General features: G+C 35.7%; 7 protein-coding genes, 1 non-coding gene and 1 pseudogene across 9 annotated transcripts; 8 read left to right on the forward strand and 1 right to left on the reverse strand.

Annotated features, from left to right (window-relative positions):
* Positions 1-5,368: 5,368 nt before the first annotated feature.
* LOC106383194 lies at positions 5,369-7,429 on the reverse strand. Of its 2 annotated transcripts, none has more exons than XM_048770285.1 (5): positions 7,193-7,429; positions 6,718-6,787; positions 6,364-6,523; positions 6,106-6,187; positions 5,369-6,041 (listed from the first exon to the last, which is right to left on the reverse strand). In XM_048770285.1, exons 1-5 carry the CDS (start codon positions 7,262-7,264, stop codon positions 5,502-5,504), a joined length of 924 nt encoding a protein of 307 aa, XP_048626242.1. In that variant the 5' UTR covers positions 7,265-7,429; the 3' UTR covers positions 5,369-5,501. The 2 variants fall into 2 exon arrangements, with proteins under 2 accessions (XP_048626242.1, XP_048626243.1); XM_048770286.1 differs by having other exon boundaries at positions 6,718-6,797; positions 7,193-7,410.
* TRNAS-GCU lies at positions 7,420-7,501 on the forward strand. Its single transcript has one exon. It is a non-coding gene; the product is annotated as a tRNA-Ser (tRNA).
* Positions 7,502-7,887: 386 nt separating this feature from the next.
* Positions 7,888-9,336, forward strand: LOC125593927 (14-3-3-like protein GF14 lambda). Its single transcript, XM_048770287.1, has 4 exons — positions 7,888-8,458; positions 8,584-8,706; positions 8,830-8,946; positions 9,068-9,336. The coding sequence occupies exons 1-4, from the start codon at positions 7,973-7,975 to the stop codon at positions 9,086-9,088; spliced, it is 747 nt and encodes a 248-aa protein (XP_048626244.1). The 5' UTR covers positions 7,888-7,972; the 3' UTR covers positions 9,089-9,336.
* Positions 9,337-12,006: 2,670 nt separating this feature from the next.
* On the forward strand, positions 12,007-12,927 carry LOC125593928 (classical arabinogalactan protein 4-like). Its single transcript, XM_048770288.1, has one exon. It carries the CDS (start codon positions 12,208-12,210, stop codon positions 12,625-12,627), a length of 420 nt encoding a protein of 139 aa, XP_048626245.1. The 5' UTR covers positions 12,007-12,207; the 3' UTR covers positions 12,628-12,927.
* Positions 12,928-13,685: 758 nt separating this feature from the next.
* On the forward strand, positions 13,686-17,240 carry LOC125593929 (annotated as a pseudogene).
* Positions 17,241-18,427: 1,187 nt separating this feature from the next.
* On the forward strand, positions 18,428-20,910 carry LOC106383162 (protein DETOXIFICATION 28). Its single transcript, XM_013823300.3, has 9 exons — positions 18,428-18,773; positions 18,866-19,153; positions 19,252-19,505; positions 19,608-19,694; positions 19,772-19,828; positions 19,931-20,169; positions 20,251-20,369; positions 20,456-20,545; positions 20,658-20,910. The coding sequence occupies exons 1-9, from the start codon at positions 18,492-18,494 to the stop codon at positions 20,742-20,744; spliced, it is 1,503 nt and encodes a 500-aa protein (XP_013678754.1). The 5' UTR covers positions 18,428-18,491; the 3' UTR covers positions 20,745-20,910.
* A 609-nt stretch (positions 20,911-21,519) lies between these two features.
* LOC125593931 (histone H3.2) lies at positions 21,520-22,196 on the forward strand. Its single transcript, XM_048770290.1, has one exon. It carries the CDS (start codon positions 21,586-21,588, stop codon positions 21,994-21,996), a length of 411 nt encoding a protein of 136 aa, XP_048626247.1. The 5' UTR covers positions 21,520-21,585; the 3' UTR covers positions 21,997-22,196.
* Positions 22,197-22,568: 372 nt separating this feature from the next.
* LOC125593930 (40S ribosomal protein S6-2-like) lies at positions 22,569-24,049 on the forward strand. Its single transcript, XM_048770289.1, has 4 exons — positions 22,569-22,759; positions 22,844-22,908; positions 23,090-23,147; positions 23,223-24,049. Exons 1-4 carry the CDS (start codon positions 22,754-22,756, stop codon positions 23,841-23,843), a joined length of 750 nt encoding a protein of 249 aa, XP_048626246.1. The 5' UTR covers positions 22,569-22,753; the 3' UTR covers positions 23,844-24,049.
* Positions 24,050-25,165: 1,116 nt separating this feature from the next.
* On the forward strand, positions 25,166-26,046 carry LOC106416098 (EPIDERMAL PATTERNING FACTOR-like protein 1). The gene is made up of 2 exons (XM_013856934.3): positions 25,166-25,470; positions 25,564-26,046. The coding sequence occupies exons 1-2, from the start codon at positions 25,366-25,368 to the stop codon at positions 25,807-25,809; spliced, it is 351 nt and encodes a 116-aa protein (XP_013712388.2). The 5' UTR covers positions 25,166-25,365; the 3' UTR covers positions 25,810-26,046.
* Positions 26,047-27,984: the final 1,938 nt, after the last annotated feature.

Here is a 27,984-nt window from a genome sequence, read left to right on the forward strand (position 1 = left end):
AAAAATATTTTCTATATTTTTAAAAAATTTAAACTATAACTTTCTAAATATAAATTTTATATTTATTATAATATTATTATTTTTGATATTATAATTGTATAAAATGTAAATATTGTTAATTTATTATTTAACTGCTGCTGCATTTGGTAGTTAACCAGTCATAAGTATCCCGCAAACGCACAAATTTCTAACCGCATAACCAGTCATACAAATCTCTTAAAACCGCTAGAAACCGCAACCACCCGCATCCGCAAACTCCTGCAACCGCAACCGCAACCGCTGCGGTTAAACCAGTCAGGCCCTAAATCGAAAACTAATAGGATTTTTTTTTTTTGTCAAATTCTGAAGGAAAAAAAAAGTTGAGAGATCGATAAACAAAAAGAAAAAGGCTTGTGGGGAACCACCCGCCAGATGACAAGGCGGGTTTCCTCTGTAAAAAACGAAGCACATAAAAATAATTAATTAAGGAGATAAAAGGACGCCCAGCAATTAAGGCACGTGATTAGGGATTGGGATTTCATGTCGTATTATTTAATAATCTACAGCATTTCGTATCCTATACTTCTACTTTATCGAACCTCAAATATCTTCATCATTCAATGTTTGATATTATTAGTCGTATCTCCACAAAACCTTAAGTATAGTATCTATACAAATATCTACCGCCCCTTATTTTTTCTTAATATATATATTTGTCCTTTTGGTCGATGGAGTGTCATTTTACCATACTTACTGACTTTTCTTTTCTAATTTGGTCATTTCTTATTTTATAAAACAAAATGTTTTGTACTTCGGACCTTGGCACATTCTTGTAAATCTTCATTCGTTTGAACCATTTGCAAAAGATAAAAAAGCAACGAAATCATAATTAGTCTGGTATTCTACATATGGATAATACAACGTTATTGTTACATGCATAATAACAACCAGACCTCGATAGGTAGTCAATATTTTCGCTTAACCTGTTCGAGTCAACACAAGCTCAACGTTTTTGGCAATTAAATTGAACGAAGTACGTCGAGATAGAGAAAGATAAGAACACGTTTTTCTTGATAGGTCAAAATGAGATCAGACGTTGATATGCTTGGTTACCAGTAACCAGTGTAATAAGGGAATAAAATATATTCATGTCTGTTTTTAATATATGGACGTGTGCGAGTCGGTCCATCGACATGGTAACACACAAGTTTGATCGAGTCGCTTTGTTGTTGAATGTGACCAGTGGACACGACAATTGGGAGTATTCGTGTCCGGTGACCAAAGAGTCGCTCTGATAGATCTGGTCTGCTCACAAATGTGGTGATGGACAACTTGACATGTAATTCTTTAGAACGTTATATTTGGTGACTCTCGTGAATAATATCAGTCCCGTTTTCTTGGTTGTTCGTTTCAGGACTCTGTCAAAACCCATACTGTAATCATAAATATGATATGATGATATATGTGAACAAGATATTTAAAAGGTTACATTATCGCCCGTATATAAACATTAAATTCTTTAAATAAAACATGATAAAAACAATGTTTCTCAGATATATCCTTTGACAAAAAAAGTTGGTGGTCAATCACGAATTTACAAAGTGAATTGTGTACTGATATAAATAACATAAACCGTGATCAGAGATTGTCGTTCATACTCAAACGTAGAACTGTGGAAGCCAGTTTCACAAAGAAAAAGAAAGAGAGAATACGTTAAAAAAATTTTGTCAAAAAAAAGAGAATACGTTAAAAATCTGAGGTATCCTCATGGTCATGGGTGTTTTTGTTTAAAAATGCAATGGGTAATGGGTGCGTGGCCTCTCGTTAGGGTTCTTGCCAGAGTGACGTGGCACTATAGCCACTAAAAGGTCTTCGTGATACATTCTGTTAACATACTTTTAAAAGTACACACCTAAACATTTATCCTCACTTATTGTTGTCCTTATACTCACCTCAAAGGGGGTTGATTATCTAAAAATTATGTCCTCTAATTGTTTGTCGTCTCTCTCGAAGACTTAGCTTTAAAATCTCTTAATTGCATGTGAGATCACACGTGGGGATGGTCATACACCTTCCCCTTTTGTACCCAATATTGTTAAGCCATCGACGATAAAAGCTCGGAGTTCGCATATACACACACATATGTATATTAATCTTATTGGAAGACCAAACACATATATAATTAGTTATAATTCTCTGCAAATCATATAAATTTATATAAGCTCCACATCATCACACGTGGCTGAATCTAGCAAGTTGAGAGGATAAACACATGCTTCCACATTACCTCCCTCTTTCCCCTTTCGAGTGATTCATAAGAATATAGTATGATATAATATGTATCGTATTGATTATATCACAGTTTTCTCTCCGTGTAATTAGTATATTCGGTGCTCGTTGAAATTACCCAATATATTAATTTGTTAAGTACTCTCTCCAGATTTGAATATACGATGTTTAAAGTTGTGCATACATATTAAAAGAAATTAAATACTTACATACATCAAATACTTTTTGGTTTTACTTTTAGTTAGTTTAAAAATTTATTTGAATTCCAATAAAATTCAACCACTTATATTTTTTACATTTTATTTTAAAAACAAAATGTATTAATAAAAAGTAGAACATCATACATTTGTATACAAGGAAAAAAAACTAAAACATCATATATTCAAATCTGGAGAGAGTATTTCACAAAGACAGATTTTATAGTGTTTTTATACATATTAAAAAAACACATTAAATCTGTAATTTTTAATTTTCAATATTTTTTAACCAATAATAATTCAATAAATTTTTTTGAAATTTACAATTTTACATAGAAAATACAAAATATCTATCATTGTGAAACAATTTTTTTTCTAAAATATTTATTTTTTTGAAACGAAAAAATATTAATTATTAAGTTATATTATTAAACGGTTTCCATTCTGACTATATAAATTCCAAAATATTTTATGATGATAGGTAACAGTTACAGACGCTCTTTCAATATATTGATCTTCTTAATTGTATCACGAGAGTGTGTCTAAAATATGCAAGTTATTTCTTATTTGGTTGTTATATAGCTAATTAAGCTATACATAATACATATTTCAGATTTTGCATAAATTAGATTAATTATTAAGGTGTGAATTAAGGGTGTCAATAATATGAACACACCTTAAAGATTATTTGCTTTTGAAATTCTTAATTAGCTCTGAAACAGTCTTTGGCTCTTTTCTAACACAGACTCTCCTAATCATCATCGTTATCTTGGATACCCATCAAAATTTCTTAGAATAATGCAACAATTGTGATTCATCTGAATTAATGTTGTTTTAATAGTTTGGGAGGTCCAATGACTAGTGCTAAGTGTATCAGACTATCAGTTGCTTTTGACCTTTGACCGAGGAGGCACGTGCGCAGCATCTTTATAACGTTTCATGTCGAAGATTTCGGTGTTGCACGTGCGACCCTGTCCTCCTTTCTATTATCTTAATCTCTCATCTTTTGTCTTAATCTTCTTATAATTAACCTTCTCTTTAATTCTTTTTGTTCCCCCCAAAAATATTACTTTCTAAATGATTTTCACTTTAATTTTGTCGCTTTTATTTTATACTAAACATTAGGATGTTTTGGCTGTATTAGGCAAACTTGTAGGGGCAAAGACCAAAATTAGCAGTGAAACAATATATTGTATTTTAAATGGTGGAGTCGATTGTTTGATTTGTTCTTCTTTTAAAACAAATTAGAAGATTTTTGTATCTAACCAGTTAGTGTATGTTATTGATCAATATTATAAGTTTGCATACATACAAACATAGAACAAAATGAAAAGATCTTTCATGTTCCATAATCGTAAAACAAAGTGGTCATTTTCTTATAAGACCATCTCCAATGTATTTTGCTATTTTCACCTCTAAAATAGGGGAACTCTATAATAGAGGTGAGATATGCTCTAATGTATTCCTCTAAAATAGCAATCTCTAAAATATAGAGTAAAAATAGAGGAATGCTATTTCTTTCTCTATAAATAGAAAAAAAATAGAGATCTATATTATAGAGAAAGAAATAGAGGTGGATTAGAGCAATTTCACTTCTAAATGCTATTATAGAGGTGAAAATAGCAATGGATTGGAGATGCTCTAACGAGAGGATTTAGAACAAGCTATATATTGGTGTTAAAGAAAAAGAGAACAAACTCTATTTTCTCATTTTGTTTTCTGACAGTAACTCCGTAAAAAAAAGAGAACAAACTATATTGTTGTTAAAAAAAAAAGAGAACAAGCTCTATAGTTAGTTATCTTTTACATTATGGAAAAATAAACAATATATTTTCTGACAGTAACTCCGTGTTTGAAGGGTAATTTACCCACTTGGGGGTAATGATGCTTGCACTTTGCACACCTCTTAAAATTTCTTATTATGTGTACCATAGAATGGCGAGTAAATGTTGGTACAATCGCTAGTTAAAGTATTAATATACTAATAGATAGATGTTAAAGAACAATGAATAGTTTAACAGATTAGTTAATAGTGAGAAAACCTGATAAATTTATTTGATTAGTTACTTTCTTTTACAGCAAAGATCACGACGAGAATGTATGAATCGTTCCATTAGTCAAATAAAGCAGCCGTGAAAGCTTAGACTAACGCGATTTTGCTAGCTGTAGATTGATGATCAAAGAGTGTTCATATTTCTTGTAATAGTGAGAAAAGTCATTTACACGTTTATTACACATCATAAAAGTAGAACTATAAAGTTAAATCCAGAAGCTTAAGCAACATTGTTGTAACTTATAACTAGAAAAGACTATATAATTTTATTAACAACAATTCATGCTAGAACTTACCATTTTTTTTATTAACAACAATGCATGATAGTATTTAACATTTTACCCCAAAAAAACAACAATGCATAATAGAAAGTTATAAAGTATTTAACAAAACAAAAAAAATATATATATATATAAAATAGGATTTATCAGTCATATTCGTCCTTGCATTCCATGTCCTAGGTACACAGACTCGGCTGGACCTTTGTTAGATCATATCTCATGAACCTGTTCACTTCTGATCCATGATCAATTCTAATCTCCAATCGATAGAGTCTATGGTGTTTTATCGGATGTCGATTCGATCGTATCTTCTGCATATCTCTCTGTTTCTTTTTTCTTCGTTTCCCGTAAATTTAATTGATTGGTAGACTCTTTGGCCAAAACATGTTTATGTATGAACTTTTTAGGAATGGGCCTTATTCTATAATTAGTGAATTTTCAGTTGTTAAAAAAAAAAAAGGCTGTGGCAGGTAGTCAACACATGTATAAGTACATGCTTGGTCAGCGTAAGAGATCTCTCTACAAATCCGAAATGGAATAAAATAAGCTTATAGAGAGGAGACGAAAGCTTTGTATCGTACTTACTCTCATTCACATAGCAATAAGTCTTTACTTTCACAAACAGGGAACTGCTTTCTCAAGAGTTTAAATGAAGGTGAAGTCTAGTTGAAGAATCAAATAACATGATTTTTACAATGAACACTACCACTTAAAAGCAGACAAAACATAAGACGGGAACGCATTGTGTTTAGCAACAAGGGTCTTAACCGAGTCTAGACTCGCAGTTTCATCAAAAGAAGTCAAACCAAGCTCACTACCATGAATCCCTCCAGTGATAAACACTGATTCAATCCCCGCAACATTAGCTCCCTTTACATCATGGTGAAGCGAGTCTCCCACTGCAATAGCCTCCCCTGGATTATCAACTCCTGCAATGGCCATAGCAGACTCATAGATCATCTTGTGAGGCTTCCCCATCCATTTCACTTCTCCTCCAAGTTCTTCATACTTGGCAGCCAGTGTACCCGGCATGATGTGGAAAACGTTTGCTTCCACGGTCACGTAATCCGGATTAGCAACGATCATTGGGAGTCCTTTAGCTGCGGATTTCTCCAAGATCTTCTCAAGCTCCTCGAGAGGCATGGGGGATACACCTCCTGAAGAAAGTCCTATGGCTTCAGTGCCGTGCGCTAGAACAAAGTCAGCGTCTTCCACATTCTCCACAACATTTAGATCCAAACCCTGAAACAGAAGCTACATCAATACAATCAACCAGCAAAAAAAGAAAGCGAGGTGATAAAGTAACCTCTAAAGAGATTGCTCCTCGATCTTTCCAAGTAATGTGAATACAAGACCTTCCTAGTGCAGCAAACCAAGGATCATCTCTCCTGTTAACAGACATTTATCAATATGTTAAAAAAAAACAATTAGTATAGATATAGGCACCCAAATTTATTAAAAAATAAAATTTATTGAAATTTTTACCAAATCGCCTACGGCTTCTAAAATCCCAGAGCCTATTATATAGCGAAAAAGAAGACTAAGAAGGTGTTGGTGATATAACCTTTGTAAAGATTGATGGGTTAGTTCACCACTGGTTATAGCTCCAGTGAAGAAAGAAGGATCAAAGCCAAGGCCTTGGAGCTTTTCCATTGTGGTTGAAGCACGTCTAGAGGAGTTGCTTATGATCACTATCTTGGCACCCACTGTTGCTAGATTCTTTACTGCAATCCCCCCAATAAAAACAAAATTTAATTCAGTCATTATGCAGAGAAGTACACATAGACTTAACAAATCTGAAAGAAAATTATCAAGAAATTGAAAAATCTCAAAGTATATTGCACAAATGTTACATCTTAATGGAATCATACTACTCAATTAGCTACATGGCAAAGGTAAGTAAGAGATGATAACGTACAAGTTGAGATTGCGCCGGGGTAAGGTTGTTTGCCATCATGAAGGACTCCATATTGATCTAAGAGCCATGCCTGTGACACACTTTAGTATCAAAAACATATTTATAAATATTCACTAGTTGTTTGATATAAAACACAGTGCAAATGTTAAGTTACAAGCTTCCATATGATGAAGCTAAGTGCCTCACCAAACGTTATTCTTGCTCAAATGGAAAAAATACAATCAAAACTAATAATCTCTGCTGATGTATAGGCAAAAAGGTGCAATTTTTGTTACAAGATAACAGAAAGTTGTATGAATGCTTTTACAGATTACACGAAGCATACTATGCAATTAAAGGAACCCATTTTGCTAACAAGTTGAAGCCAATCGGATCATTAGATTAACATATATATATCGTTAATGAGCTCGCTAATCTCAAGAGCAGAAAGTCAACGAAGACGTTACAAAAAAAACAGAGACAGATGAGGTATAACCTTAAAGTTTCGTGTCTCGACGATGTCTTTGAGTCCATTCATTGGCTGGGAGAGATGCGGAGAAGAGAGCATTTTTTTCTCTTACTTCAAATCCCAGAAGCTAGTCCACAAGAACAAGAACACCTTTAGAACCAGAACCAATCGAACCACCAAAAGTGTTCGTCGTCTTTACCATTGTTTACTTACCCTCAGTCCACTTCAATTTTGATTCTTTTTTCTTTCAAAAAGTCGCTTTGGCCGAGTGGTTAAGGCGTGTGCCTGCTAAGTACATGGGGTTTCCCCGCGAGAGTTCGAATCTCTCAGGCGACGTAATTTTTATTTATTTTGATTAATAATTTCTCCATTTTGATAAACTCAAACGTCTATCATATTCTGGTATTGATATTATTCAAACTATGGTACTCAAACCTTACTCAGTGGATGCGAGCCCAGTAGTATTAAGCTTGAAAAGGCCCACTAAAGGCCCAAATAATCCAAACTAGTGACAGCAAGCTGACTCACTAATAAACCATCGTTATCATCCATTCACTCGCTCTTATCACATTACCAAACCCTCCACGCTCCTACACACTCCACGCTCCTCACTTTACCAAAGCTCCTAAACAAAACGACGCCGTATACTCCAAACTAAACCCACGCGCGCGTCTGAAACATACATTTTCTATATCCCACTTGACTCTTTTCTCCTTTATTCCTCCTCTTCTCCTTCTCTCCTCATTTCCTCACCAAAAAAAAAAAAAAAACTCAATCTCTCTCTCTCTCACACACTTTCTCTCTCCAATGGCGGCAACACTAGGCAGAGACCAGTACGTCTACATGGCCAAACTCGCCGAGCAAGCCGAGCGCTACGAGGAGATGGTCAACTTCATGGAGAAGCTCGTCACAGGCGCCACACCATCCTCCGAACTCACCGTTGAAGAACGTAACCTCCTCTCCGTGGCTTACAAGAACGTGATCGGATCCCTGCGCGCCGCGTGGCGCATCGTGTCCTCGATCGAGCAGAAGGAAGAGAGCCGGAAGAACGAGGAGCACGTGGCGCTCGTGAAAGACTACAGATCTAAAGTGGAGACGGAGCTCTCCTCCGTCTGCGAAGGGATACTAAAGCTTCTCGAGGAGAATCTGATTCCCTCTGCGGCGGCGAGCGAGTCGAAGGTGTTTTATCTGAAGATGAAGGGGGATTACCATCGGTACATGGCGGAGTTTAAGGCCGGTGAGGAGAGGAAAGCCGCGGCGGAGGATACTATGGTTGCTTACAAGGCTGCTCAGGTTATATGAGTAAAAAATTATTATTTAGTTTATTTTTTAATTAATTAATTAATCTCGGGGTTTTATTACAAGACTGATGATGGTTTTGTTTTGTCTTTGTTTTGTGAATGTGTTTTGGTGATTAGGATATTGCAGCTGCTGATATGGCGCCTACTCATCCGATTAGGCTTGGTTTGGCGTTGAATTTCTCGGTGTTTTACTATGAGATTCTTAATTCTTCGGACAAAGCTTGTGACATGGCCAAACAGGTTCTGTAATAAAAAAAATTACTGTCTTGAGTTTGTGTTTAGAAGAGTTTTTTTTTTTTTTTTTATAGATGTGTGTTGACTTAAAGGGGGTTATTGACTACTGCTTGGCTGTTGTCTCTGTAGGCTTTTGAAGAAGCCATAGCTGAGCTTGACACTCTTGGAGAAGAGTCGTACAAAGACAGCACTCTCATTATGCAGCTGCTCAGGGACAATCTTACCCTCTGGACCTCTGATATGCAGGTTAGTAAACTCTCTTCTTCGCATCTTAGTGTGGATAGGAATTTGGTCAACCGTGGTCTGATGCATCACATTGATATGTTCGAGAACTGTGTGTGCTGAGTTGTTAATATTCTTTGTTCAGGAGCAGATGGACGAGGCATGAGGAGCTTGAGGAAGGGAGAGTGTTATGAGCCGTGTTTCCGCCACCAATTTCGATCTCAACATCCCCCGTAACCTTTGCTCAAAACTGTTGAACCAAAAAAAAAGTATTGAAGTGTTAAGTGTTTATGAAAATTTATGTGCACAGCTTGATGATGATTGATGATCTACTCTATTTAATATTGTCTTAAACTATGTTCTCTAAGGATTTGTCATCTCTTGACTTTTTGCTTAAAACCTTCTTTTTCGTTATACTCGAATCTTGATTCGGGGAAACCAAAATTCTTGGGGGTTGTGTTTTGTGGTGAATGAAATTTTACTTCAACATAGAGCAACCATAAACGTGCTCACACGTATACAAGAATCGAAGAAGTGGAATCTCGTTGCACAAGGACAAGGAGATGCATAACATCGAGATTGTAGTTGGACCACTAGGCTGCATTGTATGCATGGAACGATACGAAGCCCATTTTTTGTATCATCGTAATGGCTGGGCAGTGGGCATACAGCTGAGCCCATTTTAATTATTATTTTTAGCTTCTGATCTTCCTTTTTGGCGTTTATCAGTCGAAATCCATCGTAATGGAATTTCAGTTTAACTCATTTCGATTGCATGAGTCGAGACAAGTGGATCAGTAGCTGGCCCTATTAGTCAAAGATAACATAATGAATTTTTAGGTTCGTTCATCACAACTGGCAATACATTGCCAACTATGAATGATTCACTAATATACATTCAATCGAAAAAACATTAAAAAGGACATCTTACCTTCTGAATCACTGTTGAGATAGGCTTTACAGGCTATTACCAGACGACGTATCTTTTTATACGTTTATTTCTTTCTATTCATACTTTGTGTCTATCAACATTATTTTATATTCACTGACAGCTATTTCCAACGGGTTTATTAGCAATGTCCAGCAACGGTAACAACACCAATAATATTCACAAAACTTAATCAAATTATCAGGTCAGGCACATGGGATTAATCATCGTTACTGTTTATAATATTTATTTGCTATATAATAAGATAACTTTTACTATGCCAAAGTTATATAAAAGGGTCGTTGTTGTATATATATAAGAAATTAAAATAACAAGTGGATTGTTTGACAAAAAAAAAATAACAAGTGGATTAAGGTAATGAATGGAGACATCTGATTGCGGAATTCAAGTGCGGAATTTGTGAAGCAATTAATATTTCACCATTCACATAGTGCGTATTTGTGATAACGAAAAAGAAAATTAATAAAGTTACCATTCACACAATTGATTAAAAGCGGTGCGTATTTGCTGTGAAAAACGCACTTGTCAAAACCCAAAACAATTTTTTTTGTTTGCTCTACTTTTTGGAATAACGCACTTGTCATGGTTCCACGTTGATTATGGTGCGGTACTTGAGATAGCTTTGCGGTTTTGCTTTTATTTATTTATTGTGAAATTACTTTTTAATAGTAATAATTAATTTTACCAAAAACAGATTTATAAGAAATACATGTTATAGTCATTTATTAAATATATGGTTGCACTGTTTCATATAAATTGATTATGGTTTCGAATGGTGACCATCGTCCCGCCCCGCTCCGCAGTTAACAGTAACAAAAATCTTTACATATACTATATATCTATACATTTTTATAACTGTTAAAACCGCACTGCAGTTGAACCGCTTGTTCCACACCGCTCAAACCGCAGTCACCATTCGGAGCCATATGTATAAGTTATAATTAATTTCAAGTATCAGTTCAGTTCGGGTTAAATATTTCAGGTGACATGTAGTTTGGGTAGAGGGCTAAAAAATTCATATAAAAACATACAATTTTTTGGTTTTGATCAATTCATGTAGTTGCAGGTTTAGGTCAGTTTGGATAATAAAATGGAACCGTCAAATATCCAAAATAAATCATTGGAGTTCGTATATTTCGAGTAGTTTGGATAAAATATTGAGTACTTTAATTATATTTTGACAATTAATATTTTTATATACTCAGATATTCTTTTTGTTTTCGGTTTGGTTTTGGATCTGTTTTTTCGAATATATAACATAGAAACTGTTCGAGTATGTAATGGTTTCGGTCCAGTTATGTTTCAGGTTTTTTGTTTTCGTTCCGGTTTAAATTTCCGGTTCCCATTTCTTTGCTCATGCATAAACTTAACCTATGCTATAAATACTTAACCATAAGTTATAATCATTAAACTCTAAATTCAAATGTGAAATATATATTTATTGTATATTATATTGTTTCTATCCGGTTAAGGTTTTTTTTAAATATGATATTATTACTAAGCAAAAAAAAATAATTTATAATTGTATTAGTATAATTATTTTACATAATTTTTGTTCTATCAAAATAACATTATTTTTTATCAAAACCGCACTACTTTTTTTTATCAAAACCGCACTACTTTTTTTATCAAAACCGCACTACTTTTTTTTATCAAAACCGCACTGTTTTTGTAAGAAATCCGCACTTGTCCCGCAAACCGCATGAACCGCAGTTGCAATTCTTGATTCTTGAACTAGACATGTTAGCTGTCTTCACACATTTGTCACGTCATATAACATTAATGATCTTTGAAATCATATTATTACAAATATTGGATTCTCTCTCCAATTATATTTATTCACCATCCAATCACAGCTCTAATTAACTAATCAAGGTTAACTTTGTCTAATTTAACGTTACATCATGGTCTGTGGATTGTCTACTAAGCAAAGTCAACATAACAAAGATGTTAAGTCTTCATCCGACTAATCTTTACGATATCTATCTTCCATATGTTTAAATCGATTTACCTTCTAAAATATGTCAAATTGTCATTATCGATACACATAATACAATCACAGATTCAATTTTGTATGATTTTTTTTATTTTTTTGGAAAATGTTATTAATGCTTCGGCCTCGGAGAGTACACCCCATGTTCCAATTATGCGTTTGCATGTTAGTCTGCATATATTACTATACTATATTAAAAGATATTAGAAATCTTCTTTAATTAATACTTCATATTCTCTCCTTTTATAAGTCCTCTTCCATTTTTCACAACTTCAGAACTCTCTCTCTCTCTCTCATCTCATAACCTCTCTCACTATCAAGAATAAACATCTTCTAAAGAGAAATGGGTTCCAAAAGTGTCCAAGTTTTCTTGATAATGGCTCTCTTCGCCACAGTTGCACTTGCTCAAGCCCCAGCTCCCACTCCCACAGCTACTCCTCCTCCTCCCGTTGCTACTCCTCCTCCTGTCGCTACTCCTCCTCCAGTGGCCACCCCACCTCCCGCCGCAACCCCAGCTCCAGCCACCACTCCACCACCTGCCGCGACTCCAGCCCCTGCCACCACTCCACCATCGGCTGCTCCTTCTCCATCTGATGCTCCTAGCGCCTCTCCCCCAGCACCAGAAGGTCCCGCCTCGAGCCCTAGCGGACTTTCTCCAGGGCCTTCAGAGGATGCGCCTGCTCCTAGTGCCGCTTTCTCCAACAAGGCTTTCATCGCCGGAACCGTCTTCGCTGCTGTTATGTACACCGCCGTTTTAGCTTAACATCTTTTTATTTTTCACATTTGTTTCAAATTTCAGATTTTCATTTTTTTTCTTTATTTATTCCCTCAATTATTTCAAATCTTTGGTGTTATGTGAGTATTTCTTTTATTTTCGTATTTCGCTATTTGATCATTTAAATTTGTATTATACTTTACGTGTATTGTCGGACCGGGGTAAGTGATTCATGGTGAGAACTAATGGAACGTTGACACGTGTAATTTATAATGGGAAGTGTGTGTGTAGAGGAGTGATCTGTTTATGTAAATCCAAATCATAGATTAATAAAATAATTTCATAATCTTTCGTTTAGTTTAAACGAATTCTTAAACTTGAAATTGGGTGGAAAAGAAAAGTTCCATATATAATTGAGGATACGTTAGATTCGAGTTTAGGCCATAAAATTTATTATGGGCTTCAGCTTAAAATCAATTGCGTGATTAATGGAGTAGTCTATCTATCTTATATATTACTTAGCCAAATCTCATTACCACCTCAAGAAATGGTTAGACAAAAAGCTTACAGTGTTACCAGAACAAAAATGTTGGGCCATATCAGTTCAGACAACGAGTCCACCAGTTCAAACTTTTAAAACTTTATTTACAACCTCATCACTACTCAGCCTTCGGAGGCCATTTCTCGGCTATCGTGAACTCCAAGCCATTTCAAGTATCAACAACTTCACACTAGGCTTCAACTTTTTTTTTTTTTTTGAAAAAACACTTGGCTTCAACTTTTTCGGGCTTAGATTAATATAACGTGTAGCCTATAAGAAAATATTTCAAGTCTATTAGAGATTACAAATTGGGAATGTTTATGCAGCGATATTAGATCGTTTTGCTTCTTATATACTGTATACATATATAGGCTACACTAATTCCTAAATTTACAGGCCAACATGTTTGCAACTTTGCATCACCGTATTAATTATTTAGTCTGGACAAAAAAATCTTTAGTCAGATGACTAAAAGTCAACAGAGATGACTTTTCCCACCGGAGTTTGGCGCTATGTATCTGTTTCTATTACACGTTTAAGGTTTTTTGAACTAAAAATAGATATAAAATTATTCCAGTTAAAATTTTTAATACTTCCTCGTGGATTCAATTTTATAATACTATATCTTTCCAAAAATGAATATATTGTCTAGTATTTGTTTGTTATCTTTCACCTATATAGTTTATATAACATATATGTCATTGCATGCAGTCATTGCATGCAGGCACGTAGTCTGCAACTCTGCGCATAAAAACGGTGGGATGCACGAAACAGAAGAATGTGTTTCCACCCGCAAATGATTAAAATATACATCGTATGATTGATCAATTGAAATCTGGAAAGCCAGTAAATCGATGTATATAGTTATCCAGTTATGCAAACCAAAACCTAAGCAATGCCATGTTTGGTGAATGGTGAGAAATAAGCATATATATTAACATCTTCTCTGGTTTTGCAACCATTAGTTTATGAGCGTGAAGGGACTCGGCTCTATATAGATGAATAAATTCTTAATTACAATATGGATAAAATCAAATGAAAGTTAAGTCCATGACAACAGCCAGTGTGGACGTAGTTGGCGTATTGAGGGAAGTCAAAGATTTGGTATATCATGATTAAGTAACTGACTCATGGTGCGTTAATAGTAAAATAAATCATCTTGAAAGCGAGGGTTTCTTGCTAGTTGCTACTGCTTTTTTATTTAATCATCATATGAGACTATATATGGTAACCATTGATGTTTAACAAAACAAAAAATGTTTTGTTTTCCATAAAATGTCGACGATAAGTAGACAAGTAACACGGGTTCAGTTTCTATAATCTCCCTATTATCATTTTCTGAATATATTGTGTGTGTCAACACGTATCTGCTACTCTTTTATTTGATCATTTTATAATTTTCCAGAAGCTCGGGGATGGGAGAGAGATACGACGAATCAGACGGTGTAGAGAAGGCGAAGATTCCTCTGTTAAGGGGTCAACATGAAGCTGAGGACGACGGAGATATATTGGTTGAGACTAAGAAATTATGGCGTATCGTTGGACCAGCTATATTCACCAGAATCTCGACCAACTTGATCCTCGTCATCACGCAGGCCTTTGCCGGCCACCTCGGCGAGCTAGAACTCGCAGCCATCTCCATCGTCAGCAACGTCATCATCGGCTTCAACGTCGGCCTCCTGGTATACACACACGCATATAAAAATCTTTATTTGGCTTACCTTATAATGTTTATATATCAAGAAACTATAAATTCTCTTATATGCAGCTTGGAATGGCGAGTGCGTTGCAAACGTTGTGCGGTCAAGCGTTTGGGGCGAAAATATATGACATGTTAGGAGTGTATTTGCAGCGATCTTTGATTGTTCTCTTCTTATTCTCCATCTTGCTCCTCCCGATGTACTTCTTTGCAACTCCCATTCTTAAGTACTTTGGCCAGCCTGACGACATGCATTGCCGAGCTCTCCGGTTCCATCGCTGTTTGGGTCATTCCTATCCATTTCGCATTTGCCTTCGTTTTCCCTCTCAACCGATTCCTCCAATGCCAGCTCAAGAATAGGGTATATATGTCACAACTTTAACCTAACTCATTTGTGTTTCATTTAGATAAATATCACTCACAATGACAATTAATAATCACTCATATGTTCTTGATATTATTATTGCTTAATGGTGTTTGGTTGATACTGTATTACATTACCACCAGGTGATTGCAATATCATCTGGAATAGCACTTGCAGTTCACATATTTGTGTGCTGGCTTTTTGTATACGGTCTTAAACTTGGAGTCATAGGGACAATGGCTACTGTTATAACGTGTCATGGTGGCTAAACCTCATCATTTTATTTACTTACACCACCTGCGGCGGTTGTCCGCTCACTTGGACTGGTTTCTCCATGGAAGCTTTCACAGGACTTTGGGAGTTTGCTCATCTCTCTGCCTCCTCCGGAGTCATGCTTTGGTATTACTAGTTAAACACCACTTTTGTCGCATATTTTTTTTCCATTTAGTTTACGATATATAAAAACACAAATTCTTATGGTATGCTTTTTCGAGACAGCTTGGAGAGTTGGTATTATAAGATTCTAATTCTGATGACTGGAAATCTGGAAGATACAAAAATTGCTGTCGACTCCCTATCTATATGGTACGTTAATTATTGATATATAGAAAATTAATATACTAAATATATGGAAAACTATCATATAATAGTTTTTAACTATTTTTAATAATAGCATTGTTCATCGGCAGCATGATGATAAACGGACTGGAGCTGATGATTCCAATTGCTTTCCTCACCGGGACAGGGTAATCTTATACCAATCTCTCGTTTTTATTACTATCGTGTGGATACTTTAATTTTTGTTTAGTTTGGTTTATATTATTTTTGTAGCGTACGAGTGGCCAACGAATTAGGAGCAGGCAATGGAAAAGGAGCAAGGTTTGCAATGATCATATCAGTGACACAATCGTTAGTCATCGGAATAGTATTTTCGGTGCTTGTTGTATTCCTTCATGATCAAATTGGTTGGATTTTCTCTTCAAGTGAAGCTGTCATTAACGCAGTCAAGAATCTTTCTATTCTTTTAGCTTTCACGATTCTTCTCAACAGTGTTCAACCAGTTCTTTCTGGTACGCCACAGAGACAAAATCAGTTTGTGTGTTATTCCAAAAATAAACCGGGTCACTGGTGGTGAGGTGACTTTTATATTTTTGATTAGGTGTTGCCGTTGGTTCGGGTTGGCAATCATTTGTGGCGTATATAAACTTGGGAATTGGGATGCTATTATTTCATTGGACTTCCACTCGGATTTGTCATGGGCTGGATTTACAAGTTTGGTGTTAAGGTAAACGCCAGTTTTTATATAATAAAACTCAATACTATTTAAAGGTTAAGTTCTTAATCTATATAAGTATGTTGCTTGTAATGTTATATATGTTATAGGGCATTTGGGCCGGTATGATATTCGGAGGAACCGCGATTCAAACACTGATATTGATTTTTATTGTTATGAGATGTGACTGGGAAAAAGAGGTAACTAAAAAAAAAAAATTTGTTTTGTGCTTATGGTTCAGGTATATGGTTAATTCCATGCATGTCTTTTAATGCAATTGTTTCGTCTTTTATTTCAAATGTATAGGCACAAAAAGCAAGTGTGCGCATTAACAAATGGTCTATCTCAGACTCGGAAGCAAGAAACTAAAGTAAATTGTATACAGTTGTAAAATAAAGAGTCAGGCACATGCGCTATCATTATATCCTCACATGATTTGTAACTGGCAACTGGTAGAACGGAGAAGCATATATATATGTGGTTTGGTTTTGTCAACCGTAACTCGAGCAATGACTGATTTGTGTTCCTTTCCGAATACGAAACTAAGTCACTTTCACTTTGCAATTTTTCTTGATTAAAAAGTTATTTGCATATGGTATCACTCCTGTTTAGGATCAAGTTAGAATGTTAGATGATCCAAAGTTTTGAGCATAAGGTGAATATGATTTAGAAGTCTAGGAAAGATGGGTACATGCATGGCAGTTTTGTGGACTACAATAGATCAATATATGAACTTACCAATTTTAAGTGTTAGGTTTTTATGGTCAATTTTTGGTAAAGCAAAACATATTCTAGAGAAGTTTGAACAGACATTGTTACGAAAAAGTTTGAACGGACATGAACGATAATGTGCCAATTCTGTAACAGCTTTGTGAAAGTAGTAGATCCACGACATTCTTTTAAAAGGGTGATAAAGTGGATAATTCTTTCAATAGTTTATGAGAATAAAGTGGCACAGCCTTATATAGAAGAGGGAACTTTAAACAGTATGGAATAATATCAAGATAGAAAAGGGAGTTGTTGGATCTATGATATCGAACAATGTGGACGTAAGTAGCATAAATAACGTGGGAAGTTAAGTTGTTGAACAAAGATGATTATGAAAAAGGTAACTGTTTAAATAATATACATTTCTATTACTTTATCGTCAAAATTATACCAGCAGGTAAGAGAATGTTAATTAAATAGACAATATATAATGTGTGATTAGCGTAGAACAGAATTTAAAGAAAAATATAACAGAACAAACAGAATCAGAATAGAATGTTGATTATGAGTCTATGACTATAATAAATAAATCGCATAGTAGTATAGGGCACTATTTCATTTTTATTTGGATTGGTGATTTATACCTTAGATGCATCATGCAATATTATCAGCGGTGGCTGGAAATTATAGATAGAAAAGCCCAAAATTATATAATTTTAAAAACAAAATATATACACATTATATAATCTTTGACTCGTTTTTCTAATATTAAGAGGTATTGAAACGATCGAGAAAATAAAATTGTACTGATCTATAAACGTTGTTTCTGCTTTAGATCTAGCTTTTTCGTTTTGTAATCAGCTTGTTGTTTTCTCCGGTGTATCAGAGTTTTGCTATGTTCTTCTACCCAAATTTGGTTGAAAGTTAAATTGATATAAAAAAAATTCATAAAACATTCGCATAGTATCTCTTAATAATTTCTAAGATCCGTTCTCTGAAAAAGGTCATAATAAATAAGTAGAAAACCAAAAGGACAAACTGCATGTGGTATATCAGGTATAGGCTGTATATATACAAATAAAATTCTTTATGAATTTGTTCTACAAATGCTTTAATTTAATTTAATTTAATTTTTTTCGTCTTATTGAAAACAAACATGCATGCTAAATTATTGGTTGAATCGGGACAAGATATTAGTAAAAAACAAAAAAAGGCCTGACCGCGCGCATGGTGGCCGAGTGTCCACTCAAAATGCTTTACTCTCATATGGACTCCTCACTCCCATATCTAGTCTTCACTCTCTTCCACGTTCTTTACTTCCGAGAAGATGATAGAAAGAGACGACACATCAAAAGGTATAGAGAAGGCGAAGATTCCTCTGTTAAGGGATCAATATGCGGCGGAGGAGGAAGACGGAGAAATAAAGAGAAAGATATGGATAGAGACCAAGAAGCTATGGCGTATAGTTGGACCGGCCATATTCTCCAGAGTCTCGACATACTCAATCCTGGTCATCACTCAGGCCTTCGCCGGCCACCTTGGCGAGCTCGAACTAGCCGCCATATCCATCGTCAACAACGTCATCATCGGCTTCAATCTAGGCCTCCTTGTATTCACTCAATACAAAAACATTTTTCTACTTATATTATAATGTTTAGTTTATAAAATAAACTCTATATATATATATGAATATATATGCAGCTTGGAATGGCGAGTGCGTTGGAAACGCTGTGCGGTCAAGCGTTTGGAGCTAAGAAATATGATATGTTGGGAGTGTATATGCAGCGTTCTTGGATTGTTCTCTTCTTATTCGCCACCTTTCTCCTTCCTATGTACTTATTCGCGTCTCCAATTCTTAAGTTCTTCGGTCAGCCTGAAGACATCGCCGAGCTCTCCGGTGTCATCGCCGTTTGGGCCATTCCTACACATTTCGCGTTTGCCTTCTATTTCCCTCTCAGCCGATTCTTCCAATGCCAGCTCAAGAATAGGGTATGTAACTAAATTAAGAGGTCGCAACATAAGTGGCTATTAGTCCCCTGGCGGTTAATTCTTAATGTGTTTGGTTGATATATTTCTTACAATACCAGGTGGTTGCAGTTGTGTCTGGAGTGGCACTTGTAGTTCACATATTTGTGTGCTGGCTTTTTGTATACGGTCTTAAACTTGGAGTCAAAGGGACCATGGCTACTATTAATGTGTCGTGGTGGCTCACTGTCTTAATGTTATTTGCTTATGCAACTTGCGGCGGTTGCCCGCTCACTTGGACCGGTTTCTCCATGGAAGCTTTCACCAGACTATGGGAATTTGCTAAGCTCTCCACGTCCTCCGGTGTCATGCTTTGGTAATAATTCGCTAAACGCCACTTGTGTGGCAATTTTTTTTAAAAAGTTTTGTTTACGCATGGGACCACAACTTCTTACAGTAGTTTTTTTATCAAGTACAGCTTGGAATATTGGTACTATAGGATTTTAATCGTGATGACTGGAAATCTAAAGGATACAAAAATCGCTGTCGACTCTTTGTCTATATGGTACGTCATAGTTTTGGATTGATATGTATATTAGATATGATTTTCACAGATTTTATAACATATTAATTCATTGGCAGCATGTCGATAAATGGCTTGGAAATGATGATTCCACTTGCTTTCTTTGCGGGGACCGGGTAATTGATTATATATATATATACTTTAATTTTCGTTTAGATCTCTGGTTAGGCTAGTTCGTGGCTTAAGCAGTCCTTAATTATAATCACGTGCTCTTGTAGCGTACGAGTGGCGAATGAGTTAGGAGCTGGCAGTGGAAAAAGAGCAAGATTTGCAATGATCACATCAGTAACACAATCGTTAATCATCGGAATAATATTTTCGGTGCTTGTAGTATTTTTTCATGATCAAATAGGCTGGATTTTTTCTTCAAGTGAAACTGTCATAGAAGCAGTCAATGATCTCTCTATTCTTTTAGCGTTCACGATTCTTCTCAACAGTATCCAACCGGTTCTTTCCGGTACGCTATAAAACCATTTCATTTTCGTTTTGTTATCTCAAAATAATTCGGGTGAACAGTTGTGAGAGGACTTTTGACTAGGTGTTGCGGTTGGTTCGGGTTGGCAATCATTCGTGGCATATATAAACCTGGGATGCTATTATTTCGTTGGACTTCCACTAGGATATGTCATGGGCTGGATTTTCAAGTCTGGTGTCAAGGTAACCCTATTTTTCTTTCTTTATTTAATATCAATATTGCAATTTGCAACGTTAATCTCGTTATATCTATAATTTCATTGCTATAGGGCATTTGGGCTGGTATGATATTCGGAGGAACCGCCATTCAAACATTGATTTTGATTTCTATTGTTATGAGATGTGACTGGGAGAAAGAGGTAACTCGAATTGTTTGTTTTGTTGCTTTTGTTTCGCTTATATATATGGTTTATTTCATCTTCATCTATGTGTTTCCAATACAATTGTTACATCTTTCTTTAAAATTTGTAGGCACGAAAAGCAAGTATGCGCATTCAGAACTGGTCTGTCTCGGATGCAACCAAAAAAAGCGAAGAGGACCCGAGACAGAAGGACTAGACATTGCGCAGGGGAAACCAGTAAGCGGCATACAATTTCTACTTGCATTTCTCTGTTTTTTTCGGTTTGCATATGCATTGTCCCCTCTCTTTAAGGCTTCCCTGAGCAACACTCGTCCTTTGTTTTATTGAATGAAAATTCAGCGTTAAAACAATCATTTCAATCACATTTATAATGACAAAAAATGGCCAACTACTGGACCGGTGTAATATCTGGTTCGGTTTTATAAGACGAAACTGTAGCAATGGACGATTTGTTTTCTTTTTATGAATGTTAATAGTAGAATAAATAGAGTGAGCACACTTCTACGTCACAAATCATGATGTAATCTAAGCTACAAGTCCATCAGTCCTCATGACTAAACCATATAGGCGTGCTCTTTGGTATTTTAAAAGATATGGAACTACAAAACACATTCACAATCACACGTTTAAAACAAATTTATTATTCTGTTTTTTTTAAGCAGCAGAAAATCTTCTTAGAAATCATGATATAATTTAAAGTCAGCAACAAAGGAATGATTGATCATTCAGATTATAATGTTAATGAATTACAATTCGCAACAAAGAAACGAGAAATAAACCGGAAGAAAGAATAACTCATTCTGATTGGCTGGTGAACAAACGACGCGGATAGCAAAGTAAACAACTCATCCTGATTGGCTAAACAAGCAACGACGCGGATCGCATAGTTACAACCAATATCAACCGTCGATTAGCAAAAAGATCTAACGGATGAGAATAAATAACTCATTTATAAAAGTACACACCACAGCCTTCACTCTCCTCATCAATCACATCCTCTCACTAAGCAAAAAAGAGCAAACCTTTTCGAATCTCAAATGGCTCGTACCAAGCAAACCGCGAGAAAATCCACCGGAGGCAAAGCCCCGAGGAAGCAGCTCGCAACCAAGGCGGCGAGGAAGTCGGCTCCGGCCACCGGAGGAGTGAAGAAGCCGCACAGGTTCCGTCCCGGAACCGTGGCGCTGAGGGAGATCAGGAAGTACCAGAAGAGCACCGAGCTTCTGATCCGCAAGCTCCCCTTCCAGCGTCTTGTCCGCGAGATCGCTCAGGACTTCAAAACCGATCTGAGGTTCCAGAGCAGCGCCGTCGCGGCTCTGCAAGAGGCGGCGGAGGCGTACCTTGTGGGTTTGTTCGAGGATACGAATCTTTGCGCGATTCACGCTAAGAGGGTAACGATCATGCCCAAGGATATTCAGCTCGCGAGGAGGATCCGCGGTGAAAGAGCTTGAAGACTCTTCGTTGATGGGCAAATCTGTTTCTGGGATTTTAGTTTGTCTTTAGTTTATGTGTTCCTTTGTTGTAGAGCTTGGCTCGTGTTTTGTTTTTTTATTTGTTTAGGATTAGTCTCTGTTAACATAGTCGTGAAGGTGTTCGTCGAAATGTCCCAACGAGAATCTCTCTTGTTTAATATAAAAAAACTATTTGCCCAGTTCTCTTGCTATTCTTTTTTGTTTTACTTGTCTGGTGTGTTAAATCATTCAACCGTTTCTCTTTGTTGATCAAAATCATTATCTTAGAAAAATTGAGATAGTTACCGAAGGTACATAACACTAGTCACTACATTACCGAAGCATGTAGTTGTAGTCACCGGTCTAAACCAGACACAGAATCCATTCGGTTTTGAGAGAGCACACAAGGGACATGATGTTATAATACATCACTGGTTATAATTTTTATGAAGAAGGAAAGGTACGTGGACTAACGGTTTGACTATTCCACCGGGAAATGAATCACGTAACTTTGACCTCTCGTTATTAACTAGCTTTGGTCGAGAAGATACTATGACTAGAAGAAACACGTGGGCCTTAAGGCCCGTTATAATTAAATATGGGCCTATTGTGATGATATCTATCTGGCCTAGTATAAGTGGACATTTTGCTCATCCGCATAAAAACCCTAGTTCTTCACTGCCGTTTTGCGCCGCGAGATATTTATCTTTCATCTTCTCACGCAGGCAGCTGTTAGTGCCAGTTTCAATCGGAGACTATGAAGGTTAGCTAGCTCATCTTCTCCTTCGATACCCTGCTTGAGTTGTATGTGTTATTATATTTCATTCGATTTTGTTTTGTATCGCAGTTCAACGTCGCGAATCCGACCACTGGATGCCAGAAGAAGCTCGAGATCGATGACGACCAAAAGCTGTAAGATCTTTAAATTTCAATTTATTGTCCTTACAATAGACTTGTGATTGGAATCGATTAGCTTTAGTTTAGTTTAAGTTAATTGAGTGTACAATGTGGAACATCACCTGCTGTAATATCGAAATTGGACCGACATGAACTGTCGTGACAAATGATTTAAGTTTCGGTTGTTATGTCGCAGCCGTGCTTTTTACGACAAGAGGCTTTCTCAGGAAGTTAGCGGAGATGCTTTGGGCGAGGTAAAAAATAATAATATTTACTTTAGTTGTCTTTAAAATGATTAATTTAATTTGTGTTTTAATCTATATTTGCAGGAGTTTAAGGGGTACGTGTTCAAGATCATGGGAGGATGCGACAAGCAAGGCTTCCCGATGAAACAGGGAGTTCTCACCCCTGGTCGTGTCCGTCTCTTGCTTCACCGAGGCACTCCTTGCTTCAGAGGACACGGAAGGAGGACCGGAGAGAGGAGGAGAAAGTCTGTCCGCGGTTGCATTGTCAGCCAAGACCTCTCTGTTCTTAACTTGGTTATTGTCAAGAAGGGTGAGAAGGATCTTCCCGGGCTTACCGATACCGAGAAGCCGAGGATGAGGGGACCTAAGAGAGCTTCTAAGATCCGTAAACTGTTCAACCTTGGAAAGGATGATGATGTCAGGAAGTATGTAAACACTTACCGGCGCAAATTCACTAACAAGAAAGGTAAGGAAGTGAGCAAAGCCCCCAAGATCCAGAGGCTTGTGACTCCTTTGACTCTTCAGAGGAAGAGAGCTAGAATTGCCGACAAGAAGAAGAGGATTGCTAAGGCTAACGCTGATGCGGCTGAGTACCAGAAGCTTCTCGCCTCCAGGCTTAAGGAGCAGCGTGATCGCCGTAGTGAGAGTTTGGCCAAGAAGAGGTCTAGACTCTCTTCTGCTGCCGCTAAGCCCGTTGCTGCCTAGACCCCTTTTAAGATTGAGATGTTTCTTTCTGTCGAGTTCGTTTCTGTTTTCGTATTTAGAGGTTCCCCAGTTGCATGAAAACGCCATTTTGAACGTCTCTTTATGGAAATTTCATTGTTTCAGTGTTATGCTATATTCATCTTTCTAAACGTGTTGATTTAAAAAACTTCACAAGTTAATTATGTTATAATTATCATATTTTACTATTTTCTGAAGTTCATAATTTTCATAATTTTTGCTTCATTCATATACTTTAAACAGAGGAAGAGATATAAGTTTATTTTGTAAATCATTAATAACTAATAAGTATTCTTAAGCTTTATTATATCAAACTATATTTTAAACAAAGGAAGAGTTATAAACATGCTATTAAACCAACTAATATTATTATTTCGAATTTTATTTTAATATATAATTTAATAAAATATTTATGAATAAATTAATATATAGATATTCAATTTTTTTACCAATCTTTAGTTACCATTATTATATGTAATAGGAAACTTTTACCTCTTTTTCCTTTTTATTTGAAAATCAAAACTCAGTCAAACTGTGGTTTTTAGTTTTTACTACTATTGCTACTCAGTAATTTTCCTTATTTGCTTTCGAAGTTCTGTTGATAAAAGGAAAACTCAGTGCTATGTGTCAGTAAACAGATAACTTACCGGTGAAATGTAGCGTTATTAGACTCTTTTTAAACCGTTGAAAATTTCACTCAACATTTAAATAAACTGTTAATTGTTATTGGGAAAAAGCTAGCAATAGTAATGAAGGATGAAACAATTAATGAAGTCTAAAGATCTTGGTATTAAGAATATTAATTCGACATTCAACGCATACTACTTATATACGAATGTGGTTCGTTTAAGCAATCAGCATAGATCCTATCAGATTTATATTCGGATTACTGCAACTGTTCTATTAGGCTAAACATTGCTCATCTGTTGACCAAATATTTTACCACAAGGATTTTAGCTCATTGAACCCGGTTTACTACTGATATGTTCAAACCAAAATCTGAAGGCATCGTCAAATCAGTTAATAAACTAACAGTGCATGTTTTGTTGATTTGTTCCATTATGAGATGTAAAATTTTGGTCAAAACTCAAAGCTATAAGCCTAAAATGAACAATGCAAAGGAGATAACAAGTACTATATAATAAAATGAACAAAATAAAATGAAATGAAAGAAATGAGAGGAAAGATTGAAGTGACACATTGAAAGAAAGACTAGTTTCTGAGCCTCTCCTCTGATATGTATCCTCCTATTCTGTCTTCCCCACTCTGTCTTGTTCCTTTCACATTCCTCTCAGTTTACCATTATACCCCTTATTTACATCCCTCTCTCTTTCTCTAACCATAAATGCTTCTTCTTCTACTTGTCTCTGTGTTTCTTATCATAGACTCTTGTTATTTTCCTAGACCCAGCCTCTCTCTTTTGATTTCAAAGTCTTCAAACTTTCTCTAGACTCACATGAAAGTTTCTACTGTATGGTGATAACTCCCGACTTCCAAAACCAGCATGTTCACTACTTACAATCCCACCCTTCTTCTCCTTCTCCTTGTTTTCATCTCTCCACAAGTCTCATCCTCTCTTCAACCTGTCCAGCTTCCAAGTTCTTCTCAAGTAATCAACACATCCTTATCTTTCTCTCAAATAATTTGTCCTCATTTTTCCACTTTGATTGCTCCAAAGTGAATGGTTTGCTTTCTGATTCAGGTAGCTTTAGTAGAAGTTAAAGCGAGGCTAGGTTCTAGACCACCAAGCTGCCACAACAAATGCAATAGCTGCCATCCTTGCATGCCCACTCAAGTTCCCACTCTCCCTGGTCGCACCCGAGTTGACCCGTTTGCCGGTGGATTTGTACGGCCTCCTTCCTCACTAACCACCGTTCTTGGTCAATATTCTAACTACAAACCCATGGACTGGAAATGCCACTGCAATGGTCATTTTTATAACCCTTAAATCTCCATCATCCTCTGGTTTTGTTATTTTTTTAGTTACTTAAAATTGATTTTGAATTATTGAGAGTAGAAATGTCCTTTGGATTCTTTGTAAATCTAAGGCTCAGTTTGTATATTATCAAAAGTTCTTGATAATTGCCTTTGCAGAGAGATGTAATTGCGGCATTCATATCTTTCAACATTTTTTGGTTTTTTTTTTCAATTGAATTTACTAATATAAAGTCTGTCTTCTTGATTCCTTAACGTTTGCATGTTCACAATTTATTTCATCAACTTTTAAGTTTTGTACTGACAAAATCCTTTTGAGCTAAAAATGATAATTAACCCAATACTTTACAGTTTGTTTTTAATACAAATGGACAGATACATATTCAACGTATTCTGTAATTTAAATTATGGAAAGAATTGAATAAGATTTAATTTGAATGGTACTACTTATAACTAAAATTTTGGAAAAGAATGAATACGATTTGATGTGAACGGTACAAGACACTGTCAAAATTGATTAATCAATTTTGTCTCACCTGCCTTGATGTCCTACACGTTACTGTTTGAGTCTCTTCTCGTGAATCTGTAGACCCATATCTGAGCAAGGCAAGGCTCAGTACAATTATTAGTATCGCTTTTAACTTCTTTTTTTTTCTTTGTTTTGTAGCTTCACAGTAATAAAGCAACCGATTAGCAACAAAACATGTGCATTAATAAGTTTTGGTTTTTACTGTTAATCAACTATGAAACCAAAAATGTAACTATTTCCTCTTGAGAGTGATTTTTTTTTTTTTTGCCAACATGACAGCATCACCATGCAGCTTCATGTTTATAAGTTTGCTTCACGAAAAAAAAATAGAAGAGATGGTACGATTATAATTGTGTGTCGAGTATAGCCGCAAGTTTTTATCTAATCATCAAACGACAAAACCTAAAACGGAGTTTAGTTTATGAATCCTTTAGAACATTACTTACTTGTGCTGGGCGGCTGGCGATAGCAGAGAGACACTCGAGGAAATGTTGGGGTTTTGAGATCATCAATCATGGATTGGTCTTGGATCGTCCCCGGAGGCGCCGAGCTCCAGACTCCACGATAAGCTCTGTGAAATGTGAATCGACGATTGTTTGTTTGGTTCTTGCGTGTTGGGAAAATATGAGGTTATGACGTTATTTTAACTGGATATAGTTCACACGATGCGTTACGTTTGTAGCAATAACTTATGTTATGACATATACTCTGTGAGATAGAATCGTACAAATATATTATATAGTCTGACATATCTAGCAATAACTTATGTTATGACATATACTCTGTTGAGGTTGTACTTTATGCGTTTCAGTAATGTGAAAATTGTTTAGAAAATGTATTCAATATTTACATTTTTTTAGTCGGCCATTCAATATTTACATAAACCTTTAGAACATTGGAGGTAGAATGTGAATTCATGTTGGTCCAATCTAATAACGGACAAAAACACATGTAGATAATTTGACATTCGCGATTGGATGAATAAAATCTAAAACATAACAAAAACGTGCGTATTTTGATCTAGTCTGGTTTTAGTTAACCAAAGTTATACGATCTTGTCTGATCTCGTTAACCCCAGCAACCTAATGAAATCCATTTTATCAAAAACTAACATATTTTAATTTGGTTTACTTTCGTGACGGTTATAAAATGAAACTAGACTTATGTTTGCATGCGAACATACACACGTAAGTTTGTTACACATACATAAGTGATGATGATGTCCGGCAGAATTGTAAACATCGCAAAACAGATATAAACAGCTAATGCAAGTATCGTAATTGATACTCATTCTGTTTTAAAAATAGTTTCATGCGTATTTATTTTTATTTTTTAATTTTTAATTACAAATATATTATTTTTATGATTAACTATTTTTATAATTTATAATTAATTAAACTTTAATAAGTAGAGTTATAACGTTGTAAAGAGTTACTCCCTTAGTTTCAGTTTAATTGTCATTGTATAGTAAAAATTTTGTTTCAATGCCGGTTTATGATTTCAATACAAAATTTATTGATTTTTATTTCAGTTTATTTTTCTATTGGTTTTACTTAGAAAATATATAAAATTAAATATTTTGTTAATCTGTGTGTCTAAGTACAAAACGACAATTAAAATGAAACCAGAGTTAGTATAACCTAATAAAAATACATAAAA

The sequence above is a fragment of the Brassica napus genome (genome assembly GCF_020379485.1).
Source record: "Brassica napus cultivar Da-Ae chromosome A2 unlocalized genomic scaffold, Da-Ae chrA02_Random_1, whole genome shotgun sequence".
NCBI classification, from domain to species: Eukaryota; Viridiplantae; Streptophyta; class Magnoliopsida; order Brassicales; family Brassicaceae; genus Brassica; species Brassica napus.

Bases quoted from the DNA above. Each gene is read 5' to 3' on its own strand.
- LOC106383162 (XM_013823300.3), top strand. From the start codon at position 18,492: ATGATAGAAAGAGACGACACATCAAAAGGTATAGAGAAGGCGAAGATT. The intron at 19,154-19,251 runs GTATGTAACTAA...TTACAATACCAG, and splicing joins AATGCCAGCTCAAGAATAGG to GTGGTTGCAGTTGTGTCTGG. The intron at 19,829-19,930 runs GTAATTGATTAT...GTGCTCTTGTAG, and splicing joins GCTTTCTTTGCGGGGACCGG to CGTACGAGTGGCGAATGAGT.
- LOC106416098 (XM_013856934.3), top strand. From the start codon at position 25,366: ATGTTCACTACTTACAATCCCACCCTTCTTCTCCTTCTCCTTGTTTTC. The intron at 25,471-25,563 runs GTAATCAACACA...TTTCTGATTCAG, and splicing joins AGCTTCCAAGTTCTTCTCAA to GTAGCTTTAGTAGAAGTTAA.
- LOC106383194 (XM_048770285.1), bottom strand. From the start codon at position 7,264: ATGCTCTCTTCTCCGCATCTCTCCCAGCCAATGAATGGACTCAAAGAC. The intron at 6,524-6,717 runs GTACGTTATCAT...GGGGGATTGCAG, and splicing joins CCCCGGCGCAATCTCAACTT to TAAAGAATCTAGCAACAGTG. The intron at 6,188-6,363 runs GTTATATCACCA...GTCTGTTAACAG, and splicing joins ACCCATCAATCTTTACAAAG to GAGAGATGATCCTTGGTTTG.
- LOC125593930 (XM_048770289.1), top strand. The intron at 22,909-23,089 runs GTAAGATCTTTA...GTTATGTCGCAG, and splicing joins ATCGATGACGACCAAAAGCT to CCGTGCTTTTTACGACAAGA. The intron at 23,148-23,222 runs GTAAAAAATAAT...CTATATTTGCAG, and splicing joins GCGGAGATGCTTTGGGCGAG to GAGTTTAAGGGGTACGTGTT.
- LOC125593931 (XM_048770290.1), top strand. From the start codon at position 21,586: ATGGCTCGTACCAAGCAAACCGCGAGAAAATCCACCGGAGGCAAAGCC.
- LOC125593928 (XM_048770288.1), top strand. From the start codon at position 12,208: ATGGGTTCCAAAAGTGTCCAAGTTTTCTTGATAATGGCTCTCTTCGCC.
- LOC125593927 (XM_048770287.1), top strand. From the start codon at position 7,973: ATGGCGGCAACACTAGGCAGAGACCAGTACGTCTACATGGCCAAACTC. The intron at 8,707-8,829 runs GTTCTGTAATAA...TTGTCTCTGTAG, and splicing joins CTTGTGACATGGCCAAACAG to GCTTTTGAAGAAGCCATAGC. The intron at 8,947-9,067 runs GTTAGTAAACTC...TTCTTTGTTCAG, and splicing joins TCTGGACCTCTGATATGCAG to GAGCAGATGGACGAGGCATG.